The 23,897-nt window shown below is 39.7% G+C and overlaps 1 protein-coding gene and 1 pseudogene across 1 annotated transcript; one reads left to right on the plus strand and one right to left on the minus strand.

The window, feature by feature from the left end:
* Positions 1 to 2,510: 2,510 nt before the first annotated feature.
* Positions 2,511 to 11,783, minus strand: Rpp40 (ribonuclease P/MRP subunit p40). The gene is made up of 8 exons (XM_005327495.4): positions 11,596 to 11,783; positions 10,207 to 10,351; positions 8,690 to 8,758; positions 7,715 to 7,810; positions 6,745 to 6,870; positions 4,352 to 4,550; positions 4,095 to 4,229; positions 2,511 to 2,740 (listed from the first exon to the last, which is right to left on the minus strand). Exons 1-8 carry the CDS (start codon positions 11,716 to 11,718, stop codon positions 2,542 to 2,544), a joined length of 1,092 nt encoding a protein of 363 aa, XP_005327552.2. The 5' UTR covers positions 11,719 to 11,783; the 3' UTR covers positions 2,511 to 2,541.
* Positions 11,784 to 19,084: 7,301 nt separating this feature from the next.
* Positions 19,085 to 20,344, plus strand: LOC144365910 (killer cell lectin-like receptor 2; annotated as a pseudogene).
* The last annotated feature ends 3,553 nt before the right edge of the window (positions 20,345 to 23,897 follow it).

Raw genomic sequence — 23,897 nt, forward strand, 5'->3', positions numbered from 1 at the left:
ACTTTTATATTCTTACTGATTTCAGGATACTCATTAATTATTGAGAGGTGATTAAAATCTGATATTTTGCCATTTTACCATTTCTCCTTGCAATTCTGAAGTTTTTACTATATGCATTTTGAAGTTTGTTATCAGATGCCAAAACTGGTTTCTTCTTTAGTTGACTACTGTCAGTTATGGTAACATTCTTTGTTCTGAAACCTATTTTGAAATAAATATAGCCACTCCAGCTTTCACTTAAAAGTGTTAGTGTATCTTTTTCCTATCCTTTAAATCTATTTGTACTTTTATATCAAAACAACATTTCTCATAGGCAGCATATAGTTGAGTCTTATTTTTTTCAACCCAATCTTTTTAAAAACCCTGCCCTTTTTTTTAAAAAAATATTTCTTTAGTTGTAGATGAGCACAATACCTTTATTTTACTTGTTTTTATGTGGTGCTGACCTTTTTTGAGACAGGGTCTCACTAAGTTGCCTAGGGCCTCACTAAGTTACTGAGGCTGGCTTTGAACACACCATCCTCCTGCCTCAGCCTCCTGAGTTGCACCTGGCACAACACTCTACATTTAAGTGACAATAAAGCACTTGTACAGTCTAAGAATCCTACAACTGTATGCATCTCCTGTACTAGTCTTTCAAAGCCTTTGTGGTCATCAACTTCATTTTTACATATAAATCTCATGCAACTTTATTATTTATGTTTAAGTAACTATTTTTAAAGAGGTTTAGAAAACAGTGAATCATATAATTATCTGTGTTGTTCTACTTCCAATGCTCTTCGTTCCTTTGTGCAGGCTTTTTCCCTCTGACTGAAGGACATCCTTTAATCTTTCCTATCTTGTGGGCCCCCAGGTAATAGCCTTTCAGCTTTTATAAGTCTGAGAATGTCTTTATTTCTTGGGTTATTCTCTTTGCACTGGTGTCTAGTTCGCTGTTGAACTAATCATTTGAACTTTCAATTTCAATTATGATATTTTTCATTCCAGGACTTCTCCTTGGCACTTTTCCCAGTCTTCTTGGTTATTTTTAAAATCATGTTCTTTAATCCTCATTTAAGTATAAAACACATTTTACATGTGTTTGGTTAACTCCAAGTGTTTGTGGCTCTGCTCCTGTTCATTTTTTCTGCTGGCTCTTGCCTATTTTATGTGTCTGTGACTTTCGACTATATATGTGTGTATTCCTTGAAACTCTAAGGGCAGTCTGGTTTGCTCCTGCGTTGCCTGCAAGGCACTAAACCATTATCACTTCAAATATACCCTCTCAGGGAGATGCTTTCCCTCAGGAGGTATCTTCCTTGCTGTCCCGGGGCTGCAGGGGTGAGAAGCAGGCAGGTTTGTTCATCGTTTGCCTTCACAGTGGGTCTGTGCTTTGGGGTCTCAGCTTTGAGCTCTCCTTGTGGTTCTTCTCCCTGGGCAGGCTCCGGGCTTTGTCTGCTGTTCTGTTGCCTCCTCCCCCACCAGGTTGTAAAAAGAAATGTTTATTTTGACATTTGGCAAATATATTAAGGGTGAGAAGTAGCATCAATGCTCTTAATTACATTGGGTTCCTGCTTCCATTAAAAACAAAAACCAAAACAACAACAACAACAAGAAACCAGGGCCTGGGATGGGGCTCAGAGATGAGACAGCTTGCCTAGCAAGGCCCTGGGTTCAAACCCAACACTGTGAGAGAAAAATCTGCTTTTGAGAACTCTATGACAAACTCATTGATTTTAAAAAATGGTTCTTCATATGTATTTTGGGAGTTTTTGCTGTTTTCAGCTGGTCCTTATCAGCCATATTGCTACATCCACAGATCCTCTCCTGCTCCACAGAGCTTGAGAACACACGAGGAGCCAGGCTGGCCGGAGATGAGATCTCAGGTCTACCACCAACATTACCTTGGTAGCTTACTTACACTCTGCCTCAGTCTTCTCAGAGGGCTGGTGAGAGAATTTCATGAGGTGAATATGTGAGTAGCTCTGAGGATAAGGAATAACCCTTGTAAGGACAATACAGGATTTCTTTTTGTTTCGTGGAAAAGTTGTAATGAGTAACAGATACACCTTGCCCAACTGTCCAACTCCCCCTGCTTCCTACCATTCCAGCCTGCTCTTCTAGACAGTAAGCCACAAACCTGTGCTTATTGATGGGAGAAATCAACTACGACTGACTGGCTGGATGACCAGCCCAGCTGCTGTCACAGATGGATCCCATTCCAGAACAGAGTGCTAGAGAATGTTGATTTGAGAAATGTTGTCATTAATACAGACCTGAGTGGTCACACATTCTTTTTCAATTAAGAAATATGAAGCTGTGTTTGTGTGTGCACTTCTGTAATCCCAGCTACTCAAGAGGCTGAGGAAGGAGATTTCAAGTTCAAAACCAGTCTTAGTGAGATGCTGATCAAACTAAAAAATAAAAAGGGCTGGAGATGTAGTTCAGTGATAGAGTACCCTGGATCCAATCCCAGTACCACAAAAAAACAAAACACACACACACAAAATGAAGAAATCTGAAAACAAGCATAAATATAAACAAACATGATTTTGAATTTTTTTATGGTGGACAATTATCATTTGCCCCAACAGCCATCTGAAGCCAATAGTCCTGATTATTAAAAATCACGAAGTTGTATAAATGTTCTCCTCCTTTCCAAAAACCATGTTCATTTTCTCTCCATGAAACCGGGCTGTCTGCAAAGCCTTGGACCGATAATGTAACCCATGGAGCTAACTTTGGTTCATCAAAGTAGTGACTGAAAAAGAAAGAGAACTCTTAGCAAACAGGGAGATTCAGGAATGTCCACATTTAAAAACAATTGACTCAGCATAAGTAGTATTTCTAATTTCTAAGGAAGCTTAACGACTTTTGCTTTAATTTATAAAAATTAGATGCAATTAAATTCCTGATACTATATTGTGAATTTCATAAAGTTCAACTAATACACAGTACATAAAACAAAACTCCATCAGTTCCAATCCCTATTCTGGAAGATCATTTAAGATAAAAAGAACAAAAACACCACACAGTGTATAGTTTCTCTCCCATCAAGAGTGCTTTCCTCCATCTCTGTTCACTGAAACAATGCAGAATACTTCACCAGGTTTTTAAAATCCAACCTTCTTATTAAAGAAAATCAAAGACCTAAACTAGTAAGTGTGAAAAAGGATGTTTGATTTAAAAAGGAAAACCCTGAAGACTTACATCTTAGACATTTTAAAAGTAAAGGCTGGGGTTTTAGCTCAGTGGTTGAGCACTTTGCCTCACATGCATGAGACACTGGGTTTGATCCTCAGCACCACATAAAATATATATATATAAATAAAATAGAGATATTGTGTCCATCTACAACTAAAAAAATTTTTTTAAAAAGACTGAGAAGAACAGAATGTTAGAGAATGTTGATTTGAGAAATGTTGTCATTATACAGAGGATTATAAGCTTGAATATTATTATAATATTCAATATTATATTATTGCATATAATATTATCATAAGCTTTATTATTATAAAGAGGATTATGCTCAAATTTAGTCATTTTAATAGGGATGTGAGCGTCCTCATATTAGACACAATGTATACATTTTATTAATACAGTACCTCCCAAAATGAAAAAAAACTATACTATTCTATAAAATACTTAGAACCTTATTAATGCCTAGTGATTCAGAGAATTTTAGGCTGGAACACATCTCAGATATGACTTGGATTCAGAAATGATCAGCTCTTTTCCGCTCCATTTTTGAATGAGAGATTTTGCAGAATTGCAATACTTAAAATAGACCATAATTTGTCACACAGAATGTCACTGTGTTTTTAAGTCATATAACTTGGCCTGCACCAAAAAAAAAAAAAAAAAAAAAAATGGCCCAGGGAGGCAGAACCAGGAAAATGAGCAGTTTGTTTCCCAGAAGCATTTAACTACTTGGTAGTAACATTTCCCTAGGAGCATCTTAATTACGACGTTTAAGATGATGAAGTCACTATACTGTCAGCCCAAGCAATGAAAAAAGAAAGGTGTGTGCAGGGCCCTGCCTGGGGAACGCCAGCACTGTTCTCACCATCACACCACGGCACCAACACGCACGATATAGAAGACAGAGTTCTTACCACAGCTGCTCCAGTAAGACAGAGATCTTTTCTGGAAGTATGAAACCAGTGATTGTACATAAATGAGCTTGGGCCACCACTGTGCTTGGTTGGGGACAGCAAAAGTTTGATATGAAATTATCAGGCTCGTTATTTCTGCCACAAAGAAAAAAAACCATATTTTTAGCCACTACATAATCAAATCCAAAGTATTAGACTGCTATTAAAAACATGCAACAAGCAGACCCCCACCAGACCCACGGAGTTCAGATACGCACAGGACTGCATTACAGAAGACACCTCCAAGCCAGTCCAAGAGCTCTAGGGCACTGCAGGACGTCTCGGGCTCTCCCCTGAGCTCACCACTCTGTAGCACTGGGCACTGGAGATCGCTCAATGTGCTCATTGATACTTTGGGCTGATGCTCCTGAATTTGGTATTTAGAAAAGAATGACAACATCGCTGATTCTTCTGCACCTTAAAACACACCACATAAGGCCACATGAATATGTAAAAACATTCACTGAATCCCTGAAACAACCCCACTCTCTTTTGAGTTATGGGAAACAGGCAAATGGAAGTAAAAATGGAGGCTGTGCAAAGCTGCATTCAAATCAAAACCATTGCAAGTTGCTTTCAGCTCCTTGTGCTCCCGTTCTGTGAACATTCACCATCGTTCACACTTTTCTGTAAATGTACACTTTCAGATTGGATCCAAATTAGTCTCATCATTTATTCTAATAAGAAAATTTCAATTTAAGACATAAACCCCAAAGCATTCCTTATGTCTGAGTAACAGTGAACACTACAGACAGAGAGCATGTTTACACAATCGCTGTACAGGAAAAGAAGAGGAAGCAAATGATGACAGAATCTCATTCAAGCTTTGAAAACCCAGTAATCCAATGTATCTTTTCAGAGATGTTTATGTAGCTTGCAGCCTTCAAATACAGAAATAGGACCTCCTCCAGAGCAAAGGATAGGCTTGCTTACCCTCCAGTATAATGGAAAAAAAAAAGTCTTGCTCCCTTATCTCTGTGCAGAGATCAGCAGGCTTACTGCTCATTATAAAAGATTTGAGTTCCTTAAGCTCTGGGTTCCTCTCCTGTTATGTAACCCACTGCATGCGCAAGCCTTACCGGATCAACTTTATGTCATTCTATGGGTGCTAGGACTCGGTGAAAGGGCGCAAATCCTGTTCTCTGTGTGATAGTTAATTTTAGGTGTCAACTTACTGGTAAAGTATTATTTATAGATGTGTCTGTGAGGGTGCTTCCAGGGAAAATGGCATTCGAGTCAGTGGACTAAGTAGGGAAGATCCACCTCAGTGTGGGTGGGCACCATTCAATTAGCTCAGGGGCCCAGACAGAACAAAAAGGCAGAAGACAGGCAAATTCACTCTTTCCTTTAACTGGGACATCCAGCTTCTCTGGCCTGGGGACTCCACGCCTGAACTAGTAAGGCCCCCCCAGGGTCTCAGGCCTTTGGCTTTGGATTGAGAATGATACTGTCAGCTTGCTTAGTTCTGAGGCCTCTTTTTGGTTTTTTTTGGACTGGCATCGCTGTGTCTCCTGTTTACAGATGGTCTATCATGGGACTTCTCAGCCTCTGTGACTGCATGAACCAATTCCCCTAATAAGCCCCCTCCTATCTCCCTCTCCCCCTCCCTCCTAATTACCTTTGTCTCTACTCTTATTGCTATGAGGAATCAAGTTTTTTTTTTTGTCTCTGACCCAGAAGTCTCATGTTCTGCAAGTAGGGTAAAATCTCATTAGCCTGCCAGTAGGGTAAAATCTCAGACTTTTCACAGTTCCTGAGAAATTCTGAAAGTAATTAAGAGTCTTAGGAACACATCCAGAACCTACTGTATAGGGAATCCTCATAGAAGACTTCAAGTGACTGAAACTTCAGTAAGTCCCTCTGCCCATTTTTATGACAAGTGCCAAAGAATTACAGAAGCAGAAGTCATGGGAGCAACTTGGGCAACCCAGTGAACAGGAACTTCCCATGAAGAGCAGATAGATGGACCTATTTCCAAAAGGGACCGACGTGCTTCCTTAGCCTCTGAATGAGAGTACTATGCTTTTATAATTCTTAATGATTTGATTCACTGTAATTATGCAATGGGCCAAAGATACACTTCTTAAAGCAGCAATGTATGTGGCAGGGTGGCAGTTGTGAGCAGATTAACATATTTGATGAACATCAAATTTTGAACTAAATTTAGTATTCCAATCAATTAAAAGTCACAACAAACTGAATCTGACATGTAATGGTATGCCTGAGCTATTATCCTGCAATAATGAAAGAGCAGATCATATATATAATTATAATTGGTGTTAATTTAAAATATTCTAGCCAAGGCTGTTTGAGGTAGGCAGGAGGGAAGGAAGGGGAGAAATTGATAAAGCTGTCTGAACCACTCTCAAGATCTCTGAATCTACATATAACCCAAGAAGATTGAGGCAGATGGCTAAGAGGTCTAGATTTCCTTAAGCTATTGTCTCAGAGATGGCAGAGGGCTAAAGCAATTTCCCTAATGATGTTTATACATTATGTGTAAATATTCTTTAATCATAGGAATAAATCAACATTCAATCTTTCACTACTCCTCTTGAATTAACAATTAGATTTCAAAATCGTTGTATATTACCTAATTTATTCTTCATACCTGTATGATGCCAAGCCAAAAGAAAATCGAATTTCATTGGCTTCTTTTCTTTGAAGGACCAACATATTCTTTCATACTTCTTAGAATTCAGGTTAAAGGATAAATCCATCAAATCAATGGAAACAACTTAAAAATGGAAAAAGAAATATATTCATTCAAATACACATATCTTGCATGGTGGAGAAAGTGTAATATTAAAAAGTCTAATATTTTGGAAGCTTTATAAATAGTAAAAATCATTTTATTCTTTTGGTACTCCCTTTATTGTACTAAGTAAAAAAAAAATTCCTTCAGTGGGCATTTCTAGCATTGAGAACTATAACAATGCACACAATGGACACAATACATTTATTTTGTTTATTTATTTTTATGTGGTGCTGAGGATCAAACCCAGTGCCTTACATGTGCAAGGCAAGCGCTCTACCTGTGAGCCACGGCCCCAGCATCCACAACATGTTTTAATTCATATTTTTCCTCTGTCAAAGACCAATGGCAGAAGTCCTCAAAGGTCAACTCTAATCTACTTATGGATGTGGCAGTTTTAACTACTGATGTCCACACCAGATACTGTCAGAAGAACTGCATCTCTTTATACGTATGTAAATTTCTACTAGTAACTGTAAAGATCTGGTGAAATTAAAGGAAAATCTTCATTAAGTCATAAACTCTTATCTTGGATTGACTTCTTTGGATTTTTGACCTATAGCATACATGTCTAATGGACTGCCCAATTCTATGACCTTGGTAAAATGTAGCCTACAGCTGAAGAGAAATGCAACAGACTTAATAGCTTCATCTTATCCTCAGTGAAACTCAACCCGTCACTCCTTGAATCAGAGATTTTAAACACAAGAAGGACCTATGGTTTTCTGAACAAAGGGATCAGAGGCAATTTAAACATTTAAATCTAAGTTGCTTCGGGAAGATTCCTGACTTGTTAGAAACTGATGGGATATTATGTAATACTTACTAAATTTCATAATTTTTCTGCCAGAATACTGAGATGGATGACCCTGAAGTCCAGTTTCTTCATAAGTATCTTTATCCAGTGATAAAATTAATTTCCCTATAAATCAAATAGTTCCCATGAAAGAGATGCTAAAAACATGACTTACGTTCTCTAAGAATGAAAGACAATTAAGCAGCTCGATATCAATGTAATAAACTGCACACAATGACCTTATTTATAATATCTGGATATTATTTATACATGTATACACATAAGGATATTATAATAATGAAACTAGAAACAATCTAAATTTCTATTAAAGAGGGAACAGTTAAATCATGGCATACACATTCTTTCTAATATCTTTAAGACATTAAAAATTGTGAGTTAAAATTTAGGAACCTAGAATATATGCAATATATTCTATTGCATATTCAATAAATGTTTGGAAAATTCAATTTTGGGTAGGTGAGTACCAGGGACTCAACTCAGGGGCACTCAACCACTGAGTCACACTCCCAGCCCTATTTTATATTTTATTTAGGACACTGAGTTGCTAATTGCCACACTTTTGCTGAGGCAGACTTTGAACTTGCGATCTTCCTACTTGAGCCTGCCGAGCTGCTGGGATTACAGGTGTGAGTCATTGTGCCCAGCTTGGAAAATTCAATTTAAAAAAAATGTGGTTATAAGTATATTGCACTGATATGGAGAGATGTCTATGATCTGTAGCTTGGGAAAAGAGAACCTGAGAAATAATGTATGATACAATTTATGTTTTAAAAGAAAGAACACTTATGTGTGTTTATAAATTCATAGAAAATCTCTGGAAGAATAAATACCAAAATGTTAGTAGTTCCTTCAAAAAAAGGAGTGAATTTAGAGGGAGGGAGAACCTTTTCTTTGCTTGTATAGATATACATGATCTGATTTTTTTGGTTGTTGGTTTTACATGTATTTCTTTTATAATTAAAGAAAGAAGAAAATGAGTGTTACCATTTGGAAGCAGGGCAACAGTATTATCTTCATCAATATTTGTATTGTATGTTAGTGCATAGCACGAACCTAGAAGAGAAATTAAGACAAAAGAAGAAATTATATCCGTAAAATGTTGGTAGATGATTCTCACATGACAACAAAACCTTCAGGTAAGTAACAATCAGTACCTACCACTGCTTCCGTTCACTCCATAAACCCAACATGTGCCACAGGTAATTTGGAACACAAAGAAGGCCAAAGTTCCAGCTATTTCACCCATAGCCCCATCCCCCACTATTAAGGGCCTATTTATGCAAGTTCACTATCATTAGGCAGAAAATGGATTCGGAATGGAACATGTATCCTTGGGGTTACCAGCAGAAAGTCACAAAGACTAGAATTTTAGGTCAATATTCAAAGGCTACTAAGCCTTTCCCCATCTGTTAAAAGGGGACCATAGGCCTGCTTCATAGAGGTATTGCAAGCTGTGTTAAATTTGGTAAGATATTTAAAAGTGTTAACTGTTGTTTAATTTGGTAAGATAAATTAAAATCTAAAATTTAAATTGGTAAGATATAATAAAACACTTATTGCTACAATAAGTGTTCCCAACATTAATGAAATACTATTATTTCATTAATAGGTAAGATATTTAAAAGTGTTAAAAGTGTTAACTGTTGTTTAATTTGATAAGATATATTAAAATCTAAAATTTAATTTGGTAAGATATAATAAAACACTTATTGCTATAATAAGTGTTCCCACCATTAATGAAATAATATCAGGCTTCAAAACAAAGGTAAGATGTTCAGTGTCATTATTAGCTCCAGCAGAGTCAGATGAGAGTGTACAAATAACTAGAATTCTTCACAGGGAGAATTTTTGCCCACTCTAGCAGAGAGGACAATTGCGGGGGCTACAACAAGATAAGTCCATAGCCAGGTGCAGTGATTTACTAGGTGAGAGCAAAATCCCAAAAGACATTCTGAAACACAATTCAAACCAATGGCTCCAGGAAACTACCAGAACAAACCAGTCATTGCAGCAGATACAGCTGGGAATGGGGTAAACAGAGAACACTCATCGACACAAAAATCTAAAAGACAACACTGAACCACAAGGAGCATCTGGTCCTGTGAGCAGCAACTGTGGCTGCATCAGGAGACGGACCTTCTGAAACAGCTGCTATGGGGACAGCTGGAAGTGTTAGTACTTTGCAGCCACCCATCCAACAGCAGCGCATCTGAACACACATCACCAGGTTCTTCTCTCCATGAATCCTTGTTGTAAATTGACAGACACCCTTATGTTATAACATTCCCATCCAGGACCTGGGGACAAATGTAATCAGTAACCACCACTCAAAGAGGACACAGGAAAGAGTAGGATGAGAATGCTGAGGGATGGGGAGTGATGCATGCATGTGACCCCAGGAAATATCCCCATGGATCTGTTTTAAAACAAGAGAACCTAGTACTGTTTCCCATAAGTTCCTCATCTTGCCCTGTTCACAGACGTTACATGGTTTTTCTTACCTTTCTTTACAAAAGTGTGGATAAATTCATGTGTAATTAATTCATGAAGAGGTAAATTCTTCACAAAGTAATAGGGTCCAGTGTCCGCAACCAGGTTTTTCAGTTCTTTTGATAGCATTCCACATTCAGGAATGAGAAATGAAACCTATTGGAATGTGTAATATAAACAAGGTCTTATTTTTCATGAAGATTAACATAAGGTTTTTAAGAAAAAAATATGAAAATTGCTCACTACAATTTTCACTCAAAGTTATTAGATAAACATACGAAACAAGCCTCTTAAGTTAACCTACCAGTCTTAGGCAAAGAAAAATGTGACAATTCAAGTTTTGTATTTCTGCACTCAAACATAGAGTACAGGAAAGAGACTGAACAAAAACATTTTAATGAAAAGATCTTATTCCCATTTTTATCTTTTGCAGATTAACAATATATTTTATATCTTTTTCTTCTCGTTATTTTTAAAGAAATATAATTGAACGTCCCTAGATTTGTTTGCCCTAGTATCATCCTGAAATCAAAGGAACTAACTGTTCCTGGGTGACTAAGAAATTGAGGGACATTCAATTATTAAGAGGCTACACAGAAGCAGAAGTGCTCCTGGATGTTTCCATTTTCTAGACAGAGAAATACAACCGTCACCGACGAATTAAGGTATAGATCCCTGACTTCTGTCTGTGACGGGCATTTCAACCAAAGCAGGGATATTAAAGCCGAGCGGTTTCAAATATTGCCCAAGCGCTCACATCTTGAAAATCCCTCCCTTAGAGCTCAAACGCCAGCCTCTTCCGAGGGATTAGGTCGTCACTTCATGTCACCGAGAAATCAATCAGGCCGATTAATTTAAAATGTAAAGATGCTTATTTAAACCCTTAGTATCTCCAGGGTTTATTTGGAGTTTTTCGAGTATCAAACCAGCTCCTTCAAGCAGTTTAGAAAAACTGAGCACGAAGCTCTGCAAGGACGCCGAGGCACACAGGCGCAAGAGAAAATCAAGCTACGATTTAGGGGGAGGGAGACAAGCTCGTGGCAGCCCTCGTTCTCTCCTCCCTCCCTCGTTCCCGCCTGGCTCTTCACAAGCTCTCTTAACACTCCTCGTGGGGTGGAGCAGATTTGGGGAGAGCAGCCCCAGCGCTTTAGGGAGGCGCACACCTCCCAGTCCATCCCCCTAGGGCTGCGCACCGCCCTGCACCCGACGCATGCTGGGAGTTGAAGTCCTGTAGCCCTGCAACCAACCGGGCCGAGAGGCGAAGAGACTACGACTCCCAGCATGCCCAACGAGGGACACGCCCTCTCCCCGCCCCTGCGAGTGCGACGGTAACCCCGCCTTGTAAAGCTGAGCAAGAGCCTCTCTTTCCAAAACTGACTGCCCGCAGGAACCTAACTCACCCTGTAATTATGATAGTGCGTCTCCACGAGGTGCCGGTGGCGCGACTTGTCGTGGCTGAAGTTGGATTTCTCGCAGACCAGTAAGTGACGGGGCGCCTCTCGCAGTCTGCGCAGCGTGGCCATGCTCTCTGCGATTCCGGGTGCTCGGCGTCTCTGAAGAGCTTGGGACGCCACGCCCCTCCTCTTCGCCACGCCCCTCCTCTTCGCCACGCCCCCCGGGCACGCGCAGTGACTGGTCCCTGCCGCCGGAGTAGCGCGGGTGTCTGCAGTGTCTGCAGTTGCGGGAAGCGGGCGCTTAAGCTCTCGATAGCTACTCGAAACTGTAAATTTGCTCCCAAATGGAAATAGTCTGCTCCTAGGAGCCTGGCACTCACCTTTCCAAAGCCACGTCCCCTTCACCTATTCCATCACTCCGCGCTGCCCTGAATCCTCCCTCAGGAGCCCCAGACTCTGAGGAGTGACTGTTCCCAGCCCGTGGAAGCAGAGGAGGGAAGGCCCGACGTCGGAGATTCCGCTGTACGGTTGGGGGAGCCTCCAAGCCCCTTGCGGGGGCAGCACCCACACCGCTTTCCCGAGTCCTCACAAAGTCTAGTGCGCAGGGTTTTGTTATCGTGTTGTGGACCAACAGGACGTAACGTTTCCACGGGTCCTTCTCAAAATGTCAAGGAAGTTCGTGTAAGAAAATAATACACACTTTCTGCCCTATCACAGGACTCCTTTGGAGCCACTTCTAAAAGTCCTGTTTAAATATCCCCTTGGAACCATTTTCGAAAATGTGTTGCTTTGTGGCATTACAGGGAAAAATCTTTTTATTTTTATTTTTTACTTTGTTACTGGGGATTGAACTCAAGAGTCACTTAACCACTGAGCCATCTCCACCCTTTTTTATTTTTTTATTTTGAGACAGGCTCTGGCTAAGTTATGAGGCTGGCCTGGAAGTTGCCATCCTCCTGTTTCAGCCTCCCAAGCTGCTGGGATTACGGGTGTGCGCCACCACGCCTGGCCTAACAGGGATAAACCTCTAAAGTCATTTTTCCATTTAGTTTTTCTGATTAACTTTTAAATACTACATTCTGTGTGCTTCTTTTTTACTAGAGCATTATAGTTACACGTGGTAGTTGGGTTCGTTTTGACTATGTGCTTTTTTTTAATATTTATTTTTTAGTTTTAGGTGGACACAATATCTTTATTTTTTAGTTTTAGGTGGACACAATATCTTTATTTTTATGTGGTGCTGAGGATCCAACCCAGTGCTTCACACATACTAGGCGAGCTCTCTACCACTGAGCCACAACCCCAGTCCTTGATTCTGTGCTTTTTAAATTGAAGAATCCATCGTTCCAGTTCTGCACCGGGAGAATGCAAAACAGAACACTGGTGATACTTCATCCTGGAACATTAATTTTACTATAGAATTTAGAAGAATAGGGTTTAGTAATTTACAAAGTAATTAAAAATTTAAAACCAAGACAAGGCTGGTAATTAAAAATTTAAAACCAAGACAAGGCTGGTAATTAAAAATTTAAAACCAAGACATAACTGTTAGTACCGTGTGCTTGAAATGTCAGATTTTCTCCAAGGAAAAAATTCCAATGAGAACCTATTTCCTGCTGGGAGCACACCTGTAATCCCATCACTTGGGAGGTGGAGGCAGGAAGATTAAAAGTTCAAGGCCAACCTGAGCAACTTAGTAAGACCTCATCATAAAATAAAAAAATAAAAAGAAGGGCTGTAGCTCAGTAATGAAGCACCCCTGAGTTCATTGTCCAGTACCATATAAGAGAGACAAGGAGGGAGGGAGAGAGAGAAGAGAGAGAGAGAGAGAGAATGAATATATTTCCCATTATTTTAAATAACAAAATTATAAGGCATAGCAAGTCAACCAAAAAACTACCAATTTCCTAAATCAAAGTATGGCACCTAGATGTAAGGTATCAATGTCATGATAAGACATAAAATGCTTAAACATTGCTTCTTTGGTTCCCTCACATTTCATATATCATTTTTGCTTTATAATGGCCCCTTCTTACTGTCTTCATTTATATATATAATATATATATATATAATATATATAATATATGTAATATATATATTATATATAATATATGTAACATATATAATATATGTAATATATATATATATATATATGTTTTAGTTGTTGATGGACCTTTATTTTTTTATTTTATTTTATTTTTTAAAATTTTTTGGAGTACTTGAGGTTGAACTCAGGGACAATTGACCACTGAGTCACATCCCCAGCTCTATTTTGCATTTTATTTATTTATTTTTTAAAGAGAGAGTGAGAGAGAGAGAATTTTTTAATATTTATTTTTTTAGTTTTTGACAGACACAACATCTTTGTATGTGGTGCTGAGGATCGAACCCGGGCCGCACGCGTGCCAGGCGAGCGCGCTACCGCTTGAGCCACATCCCCAGCCCAATGGACCTTTATTTTATGTATATATTAAGCGTGGTGCTGAGGATCAAACCCAGTGCCTCACACATGCTAGGCAAGCGCTCTGCCACTGAGCCACAACCCTGTCCCCTCTCTCTGTCTTCATTTTACAATCAGTTTCAGCTACCTTCCTCTCTTCCTGGTCCGCTGCCAAAGACAGCATGCTAACCTCCTCCATATTTCCTCTCCTGTCCTCACACAGTCCATTCTGCACTCAGGGTCCAGAGTGAGTTCATGAAAACAGGAAAAACATGCTGTTTGACCCCTTCCTCTGCTTAGGCCCCTTGACTGGCTTCTCATTGCAGTAGAATAAAAGTTTTGACAAGTTAGCCCCTACTTTTCTCTTCAGCCTCATCTCTCGCCTTTGCTGTTGAGTATGAGATTTTTCTGTTACCGGGAGCTGAAAGCCATCTGAACTGTCCAACACATGTTAGATCATAGACTGTAGCACGTTGGTCATGGAAGGAAAAGACTGAGAAAGAAAGAGCATTAAAAAAAAAAATAGGCAGAGGGCTAGAGATGTAGCTTTGTGGTAAGCACTTGCCTGCTGTGCATGAGACAACCCCCAGCACTCCCCCACCCCAAAAAAAGCAAGAACTGGAAGTCATTATGTTAAGTGAAATAAGCCAGCCCAGAAAGACAAATACCCATGTTCTCACTCAATTGAGGAAGCTAAAATAAGTTGATCATATGGGTGTATAGAGTAGAATGGAGGCCACTAAAGGCTAGGAGAAGGATAGAGGGTGGATAAAGTAGTTCTAATGTTCTGTAGCACAGTAGGGTAACTATAGTCTATAAAAATTGGATAGTTTAAAATAACTAGGGGGAAGATTTTTAAGGTTTCTAATTCAAAAAAATAGATATATTTGAGGAGATGGTAATACTTTTTACCCTGATTTGATCATTTCACATCACATACATGAATTTAATTATAATACTGTACCCCATAAATTAATATAAATATATATCAATTTAAAAATAATAAGTAAATTTTAAAAATCTTACAAAACAATATAAACAAGGCAGGCATGATGGTACACTCCTGTAATCCCAGTGACTCAGGAGGTTGAGGCAGGAGGGTCACAGGTTCAAGGCCAGCCTCAGCAACTTAGGGAGACCCTGTGTCAAAAATGAAAAAAAAATAAGACTGGGGATATAGCTCAATAGTAAAGTACCCCTGGGTTTAATACCAAATAATAATGTCAAGAACTATACCAATATGTGTGTGTGTGTGTGCACGCATAATTCAACTGTATGTATATGCTCAAAAGAAAGTAGTAAAAAATGATTTTTTTCTAAAAACAGTCAACAGACTTGCACAAAAATAGATATGCCTTTGGTCATATTCTGAAAACAAAAATATATACTTCAGAAATATAAAATGACAAAAATTTGACACATTTCTGGGCCATAACACAATTAGAAATAACAGAAACAGAATTTAAACAGTCACCTCCTTAAAGATGTAAAAATATTGCTTTAGATATATTAATGTCTGTGTTAAAGTGCAAATCCAAAGCACAGTGCCCATAAATATATGTATGCTTCCAAATATAGACTGAGATGTGCAGTGTCTCTGAAAGGTAGGAGTTCTCAGACTCAGAATCACCTAGAGTCTCCAGGTTATGTCAATTGAAACTCTGGCCTGACCTGGAATTGTTAACATCATTTTAGTACAATTAGGAGCAGCAGTGGGTGGAAATGAATCTATAGCAGACATTGCAGGAAGACTTCTTCCTGCTGAGACTGAACTTGACCTCATAGTCCTTTTCAGCACTGGATCCCAGGCAGCTGCTACAAATCAATTGGTGTTGGTTTACAAGACCCAAACTGCCCTCAGGCAACAGAGTGGGACCGGGCGCTGACAGCTGCACTAGGAACACTGCGTGACCCCTGTGATGGCCTGGATGTTTTGCCCCCTCCCCATTCACATGTTGAGCTGAATCATCACTGTGAAGTGGTAGAAGGAGGGCCTTTCCTAAGTGATGAATAGGATTAGAGGCCTCAGAGAGCTGCCTTATCCCTTCCACCTGGGAGGACACAGCAGGAAGGCACTGTTTGTGAACAAGAGGCTCTCACCAGACTCTCCATCTACCAGCACTTGATCTTGGACTTCCCAACCTCCAGAACTGTGAACAATAAGTTTCTATTGTTTATAAGCGACTCAGCCCATGTTATAGCAGCTTAAATGAACGAAGCCCCCAAGAAGAATGTATGATCCGCCCCATGCAAAAATATGGGATCCCCAAAGTCTTTCTGGTGAAGGCTCAGAGATGGACAGCTTCATTTCCTTTTTCCTGGACTGCTTTCCCTCTGGAGATGCACAAACATTTGACAGACATAGACCATATCAATAAGTGGAAGTGTACACATGAAGTCATATTTTAAAAGTGGAACACAAAATAGTTTGTTCAGTCTTATTAAAATCCTGTCACGAGTGATAAATTTGTAAGAGAACGTAGAAATGGCTGGAAAAATTTTAAACTTTTAGTTTGTTTGCACTTAAAAACATACATTTAGAAATCCATTGGTACACAAAAATTTTTAATATTCTTAGCTATCCAGAAACTTCAAACATCAATAATGAGGTATTTCCCAAAGGTTTCTGTCACTCATATTTTACTAGCTTGAATAATTATTTATGCATAATGCAATTGGTGAAATAAAGAGTAATTAGAATTTATATAATTATTAGTAATTATATAACATATAATAAATAATGTGTGTTAGTCAGCTTTCTATTACTAAAACAAAATACCTGAGATAAACAGCTTAAAAGGGGGAAAGGTTTATTTGGCCTACAGAATTGGAGATTATAGCCCTGTTCCTTTTGAGCCTAGGACAACTGGTATTTCTAGGTGGAGAGAATGTGGGGGAACAAGCTGCCCACCTCATGGTGGCCAGGAAGCAAAAAGAGAGATACCAGGGTCTTATAGCCCTCTTTGAGGGCATACCCCCCAATAACTGAATTCCTTTCCACCAGGCTCCACACCTCCTAAAGTGTCTACTACCTCTGAAGCTGGAAATCAAGCCTTTAACACATGCACCTTTGGGGCATTTCAGTGTCAGGTTGATGGAGGTGGCTGGGGAACAAAGCACGTGGAAAAGAAGCACCAATCAGGCACTGAGGGAACTCCTGTCAATCAGTGGGTCTCCTCGCCAATCCTGGACCTTAGCCAGCTCCCCTGACCAACCCCAGGAGGACAAGGGACTCTAAAAACCCCCTTTCCTGTCCTAAGCCCTCCCTCCCTACCCTAAGCCCAATAAAAATTCCAGTCTGGTCGAGCCCCCCCCCCCCTTCTGCTTCTCCTTATCCACTCTGTTGGGGTCCCACCAAGGAGCTAAATCTCAATAAAGCCAAGCCTCGTTCAGCGGCCTTTTAAAAACTGCCTCCTTTTGGCTGCAGCTGCCTGGCCTTACATTCAGAGCCAATCTTTAGTGTGTGTGTGTGTGTGTGTGTGTGTGTGTGTGTGTGTGTGTGTAATGAATCTGCTGTAAGGCAGTCAGTATAGATAGGTAAATCCAGTCAGATCAGATCAAGGAGGTCAATTTGGGTCTGGAAAGTTGGAGAGGGATTGCAATGCTAATGCCTTCAGAGCCCTTTCTCTACCTTTATCAGGAAAACCTGCCCCTGCTCCAACATGTTGCTAAGGTCACTTGCCCCAGGGATTGCCATTCCCTATAGGGAGTTATAAAAGTTGTTAATGGGGCTGGGGATGTGGCTCTCGCCTGGCATGTGGCCCGGGTTTGATCCTCAGCACCACATATAGACAAAGATGTTGTGTCTGCTGAAAATTTAAAAATAAATATTAAAAAAAAAAGTTGTTAATGCACCCTGGGTCCCCTTCCTGCCTGGCCCCTCCATCCCATCTGGTTCTTACCTTTTGGCCATCCCACTGAGCATCTCCTGGGCCTAGTCATGGAGAACAAAGGAAGCCTAAGACATATAAAAAGGCAGACCGCCTCACTTCTTGGGATCCCAGGATACTAATTGTGGCCCCCCTCTTTCTCCGGGGAGAAGTCTATATTAGCCCTTTTTAGATAAACCCTGCTTTATAGCTTGCCTCGTCTTCTCTAATGTTATACTTCAACATGTGAGGGAGCAGAACTTGTCACCGATAACCATTGGCATCATAATCATTTTATATTTATTATTTCACAAGAATCTTTTCCAAGGTAGGTTGTATGATAGTTGGTTTAGAGATAATTTAGCAGTAGAACTGAATAACTAAAATACAGAAGTCTCTCAAAAATACAATGTTGAATGAAAAATGGAAGTCATAGAAGTCTATTTAGCTTATACAATTACAGAAAGTTGGAAACCCTACTAAAGTAAGCACTGTGCTGTTAGAGATATGTGCACATACATTAAAACTGTAATGAAAGTCAGGAGCTCTCTGCTTCCTAGCCACTGTCACAAGGCGGGGGCTTTCTGAGAAACTGAGGCAATGTGAGGACTGCCATTCAAACCCCAATTCCCATGGCCAAGTCAGAAGGACTTCAGATGGTTGCTCAGAGTAGCAGGGACAAGCTTATTGAAGGGATGGGAAAAGGGGAAGGGGACACTCTCAAGGGAGACAGTGGATCCTCTCAGAGGGACAACGTGCCTCTCCTTCACTCCGCTTTTATTGGGGATCCCAGAGAAGTTTCCAGAGAGTTCCATGCAGGTCCATCTCTTGGCTTTTGACTGACAGCAGGGTGACATCAGACTTTCAAGTCCCCCCTGCCATGGCAATTTTAGGTTACCTTGGCCTATGCTGACCCGTTGGTTCTAACTGGATTCTAATAGATTCTTACATATTTTTACGTAAAATAGGAGGGACTGCTTTTATCTTCTAGAATCTGGTCTGTGAAAAGTCTGTCCCTTCAAAGTAACCTGGGTCTCTCTTCTCAACGTTACTTCCTGTCTACATTTCCTTGACGATAACAGGTAGTTGGTGAGGCATGTGACATATCCTGTCCACTAGGGCCAGGTGGGGCTGCAGGCAGGTTGCTTCTTGGCAAAGAAAGCATGTGGGGGTCAGCACAGTGGGGCATTTTATAGAATTATTCTCTTAACCTCATGTTCTCATTGTCCTCATCTATCTACCCTCTAACACTGCCATGAGCCCAACAGCTCTTCTTTGTCACGCCCTCTTGCCTTGATGTCCAGCCTCATCTTCGGCCCAGAGCCAAGGGGTCAGCTGACTGTGGACTGAACTTCTGAAACCTAAGGGGGCCAAGACTGGAGAAACCAACTTGTCACTCATTTGGGGATCAGTGCATGGTACAAATACAGATGAGCCATCTGGAGGTGACTTATTTCAACCCTGGAATTTCTTCAGTTTCCTTCAGAATTGCAGAATGGATTAAGGCATGATGCTACCCAAAGGCCTGGAATGGCAGAGTTTTCAGAGCCCTGGAATCTCATTACAGGGACTCTTGGGATCTTCTGTTTACTTCTGTTGGTGACAGTTACAGTGTTGGTGATAGAGATTTTTCAGTATATTCAAGAAAAACATCAATAACAGGAAATTCTAGGAAACCTCACTCAAAAGTTCCACATTATGCAAAATGGTAACTACTTAAAGGAGCAGCTTTTGATAAATGAGTATTTAGAATATGACAGTCTCAAAAAAACCTCTCAGCATGAAAAGGAACAGAAATTATAACTCAAAAACAGATGTCATGAAAAAAAATGAACTCTTTTCAAAATTTTTGCAAAACACAGGATGTTCTGTGAAGGCCACTGATCCTTTAAGAGAGTAAAATGTTACCCTTCACCATGGGCTAAAAAGACTGGAAGAACTGGAAGCACACTTGCCAAGATAAGGAACGATCCCTTTTAAAGATAAATGATGAAAATTCCAGGTTTGTCAAAATTATTAGTGGATTGCATTATTATGTGATGAAGAGGAAAGTAAATGGCCAAAGGTTCACAGCGGCACATCTTATGGAATTCATCTTTCAATAATGAATGTGTCTTCTGGGAGAAGCACATGTATATTTTTAGCTGCAACAAAGAAATTATCGATTGCTCTACCTGCAATTATATCTTTGAAAAGAGAGTTGACTGTATTTAATCTGCTTTAATGTGAGATAAGGAGAAAAGGACTTGGTCCATTATGGAACTAAGGAGAGATAAGCTGCAAGAGGAAGAAAATGTTGTTTTGCATCATGACTTAGATCATATGCCATGTTCCTTTGTGGGGAAGAGGAAGGAGAATTGGGTCTGGAAAGCGCTTGCTTTTTCTCTAATGGCTCTCAGCAATTATTCTTTCTCTTTTCAGAGGCATCCATAGAACCAATTAGAGAACCTGATAAACAGATAATCATTTCAGTGTCTTCTGGTTTTGATAACACAACAAGAACTGGAATACACCAGTGTTTTGTTCACATATATGAGTTTACATCATCTTTAAAAATTTTTTATTTTGCCATAAAATATAATTTCAAACATACTGAATAGTTAGGATAAAGAATTTCCATATAAACTTTATCTAAATTTTCAGTTGTAGTTGTTCATATTTTGCTCAACTTTAAGATACGCTCCCCACATCTTTACTGATTATTTGATAGTAAATTGAGGCCATCTTGTTCTTTTGCTTAAATATTTTCCAAAGATTTTTGTCTTAGATAACCATACTACAATGATCAAAACCAGGAAATTTAGTATTGAAACGGTACTATGACCTAACCTATAATCCATGGTCACATTTTGTCAGTTGTTCCCATAATGTCATTTTTAGGTATTTTCCTTCCATGTTCAGGATCCTGCAGTACATTCATTATGTTTGAAATTATACTTTATAATAAGTCTTCTTTTTCTTGATCTTGGCATTTTAAAAGTCAACGTTTTTGAATTATTTGGTGTGTGTCATAAAATGCACCCACATTAAATCATGAGCAATATGTTTCAACAAATATATATATATATATTTCTTGTAAACTAATCAGTTGAGACATAGGACATTTCCATCACCCCTACAAGTTCATTTCTGCCCCTCATCATCCACCTGGTCCCATGTAAATAGTGATATTTTCTTTTTCACTACAAGTTAGTTTTGCATATTCCAGAATTTCATATATCATGTACTCTTTGTATCTGACTTCTTTTTGCTTAGCAAGTTTTTGAAATTAATCCATATTTTTTCATGTAAAAAATAAGAAAGAAAGTCAAAGGAATGCTTTTTTAAACTTTGAATGATGGGTTCTCCCAGATGGGAAGACAGAGGGGTTCTGTTTGGGAAGGGCCATGCAGAATGCTTCCAAGGTAGGGGTTAAGTTTTACTTTTAGATAATGGGCACAGGGATTTATTTACATTATATATATAAATTGGTAATTTAAAAATTTTGCAACAGCTATATAGAGATAGCAATGGACCTTTCCTTTTTGCTCATTTAAAGCATATAACTCTGATTTTTTTAGTACATGTATAGACATGTATAATTGACACCACAGTCAATTTTAGCACATTTTCTGCACCTCAAAAAGAAGCCCATACCTGTACCTATCTCCTCTGTCCCCCTTTTCAGCCCTAAGTAAGCTACTTTCTTTCTCTGTGGGTTTGCCTTTTCTGGACTTTTGGGTAAGGGAGCCACCTGGGCTTGTGTGCCTGGCTTCTCTCACTTGGCATAATGTCTTTAGAGCTCCTCTAAGTAGTAGCGTGTGTCAGTACTTCCCTCCTTTTTGTGATTGTCACAATGATTCTTTAAATTCTTATCTTGAATGCTGGTGCTCAAGGAAAAATTAGAAGGAAACAAGAAAGACAGAGCTTTCCCTGGAGATCCTGAAGGACCTTCGTCTACTTCCAAGACCTCTGGAGCGGGTAGCACTGGTTTTTATTTCAGAATGTGACCAACTTTTTCTGAAACTGGGGATGCTACACCAGAACGGAACTCTGGTTCTCAATGACTGTGAATGAGGCAGGGAGTGGAAGAAAAGTTATTTTACCGAGAAAAGGGGACACCAATCAATGAGAGAGATCTAGCAGCAGGATGGAGGGAAGGAGGGGAGCTTCCCGAAGCAGAGGAACAGGCTGTGAGTCAGGAAATTCAGGGTAAAGGTGGCGAGTTCAGCTGGGGTGCAGGCTCTGAGGAGAAGGGAGGGATAAAGGGGAAGAGCAGCAGGTGTTGGACCCCAGAGGTTATGACAGGCAGGAGCTGGGGCTGGGGGATGGGTCAAAGGTTAATGCACCAGCAGCAGCAACTTGTGCCTGGAAGTCCATGGTGGCACCGGGGCACAGCTTTAGAACCCTGCATTTGTATTTCAGGCCCGTTGTGAATATTCATTCATTTAATCATCAACCTCTCCATGAAGTGCCTGCTATGTGACAGACTATGCAAAGAACCAGAGATACAAGATGAGCCTGTCCCTGCCTTTTGGGGACTTACCACCTCATGGGAACATTTGTTGCTTCTTTTCCATCTCCCCACCTTTCTTGGAAGTATATTCAGCATTGAATGGGCAAATTGCAATTTTTTTTAATGAGCAATTGAAGAAAATGTAACTTTTTACATTTAGATGATTATTATTATTTACAAAAGTGGAGCATCTGAATGGACATAGAGTTTATTTTGTAAGGTGAAAAAAGTTCTGGAGGCTGGTTGCACAACAATGTGAATATCCTTCACTGTTCAACTGAACATTTAAAAATGGTGAAGGTAGTAAATTTTATGTCATGTGCATTTTACCACAATGGAAAAAAAAATAATGCAATATGGAAGAAGTAGAAGTCAATTTTTCAACTTTTTTTTTAAAGTTAACAATACAAACAAAATAGAAAATGAGAAAGCTAATTTTCCAATATTAATGTTTACCTTGATGTCAGTGGGAAGTTGTTTGTTTTGTGTTTCTTTTTCCCATAAAAAGTAACTACATGCTTAGGAACTTCAGTTGTTTAAATAAAGGGAGGGCATAAGAAATAAAGTATAGGGGCTGGGGTTGTGGCTCAGCGGTAGAGCGCTTGCCTAGCATGTGCGAGGCCCTGGGTTCGATCCTCAGCACCACATAAAAATAAATAAATAAAATAAGTGTTAAAAAAAAAAAAAGAAATGAAGTACAGGCCAGGTCCAGTGGCATGGGCCTGTAACCCAGCTACTCTGACAGGTTGGGATAGGAAGACAGCAAGGTCAAGGCCAGCCTCGGCAACTCAGGGAGACCCTTCCTCAAAATAAAGAATAAAAAGGGCCGGGATGTAGCTCAGTGTTAGAGTACCAGTGGGTTCAATCCCCAGTAGTGAAAAAAAAAGTGACACTTTAAAATTTCCTTGCACTTTAAACCATTGTGATGATTAATACATACATGGATTTATAGTTCTGAAATATTTTCAGTGATGACATTTGTCCCAACGTGGATATTCCAGGGCAGCTATCAAAGCATTCCTATCTCCAAACTGGGCCTCTCACCCTGAAAATATTCTTTATTAAGAATATTAAAAGCAGGAAGTGGCCTTGAGTCAGCTGACCTTGGCCATCATGCTCGCTCTCACTGAAGAGTTTGATTTACTTAATGTGTTCTTCAAGTTTTGTTCCCTTCCTGATATCTCAGCCCCCTATCTTCTCTGAATGCAGCACAGTTCCTTTTGGACCCCAGTAACGCAGGGGCACGGACCAGTCTAAGATCCGGTGTGGACTAAGCGTGCAGGGGATTAGTGAATTGTTGAAAGTCGTGCCCCTTTTTTGTAATGCGTCTGCCTGTGAGTAGAAGGTATAATGTGACTCCAGGCTTAGTTCATCGTTACCTTTTCCCAGCTGTGCCCCTGCAATTGGTATTTCTGACGTTAGACTGATACACCAAGGAAAAGAATTTTGACTTTTTCTCTGACTTCAGGGAAGAGAATCTATGAATAATGGAACTAGACCTGCA

Source organism: Ictidomys tridecemlineatus, chromosome 8, assembly GCF_052094955.1.
Source record: "Ictidomys tridecemlineatus isolate mIctTri1 chromosome 8, mIctTri1.hap1, whole genome shotgun sequence".
Classification (NCBI taxonomy): domain Eukaryota; kingdom Metazoa; phylum Chordata; class Mammalia; order Rodentia; family Sciuridae; genus Ictidomys; species Ictidomys tridecemlineatus.

Coding starts and splice junctions, on each gene's coding strand:
- Rpp40 (XM_005327495.4), bottom strand. CDS start 11,718: ATGGCCACGCTGCGCAGACTGCGAGAGGCGCCCCGTCACTTACTGGTC. Junction 8,759..10,206: donor CCACACTTTTGTAAAGAAAG/GTAAGAAAAACC, acceptor TTTCTCTTCTAG/GTTCGTGCTATGCACTAACA. Junction 4,551..6,744: donor TTTGGCTTGGCATCATACAG/GTATGAAGAATA, acceptor GTGTGTTTTAAG/GTGCAGAAGAATCAGCGATG.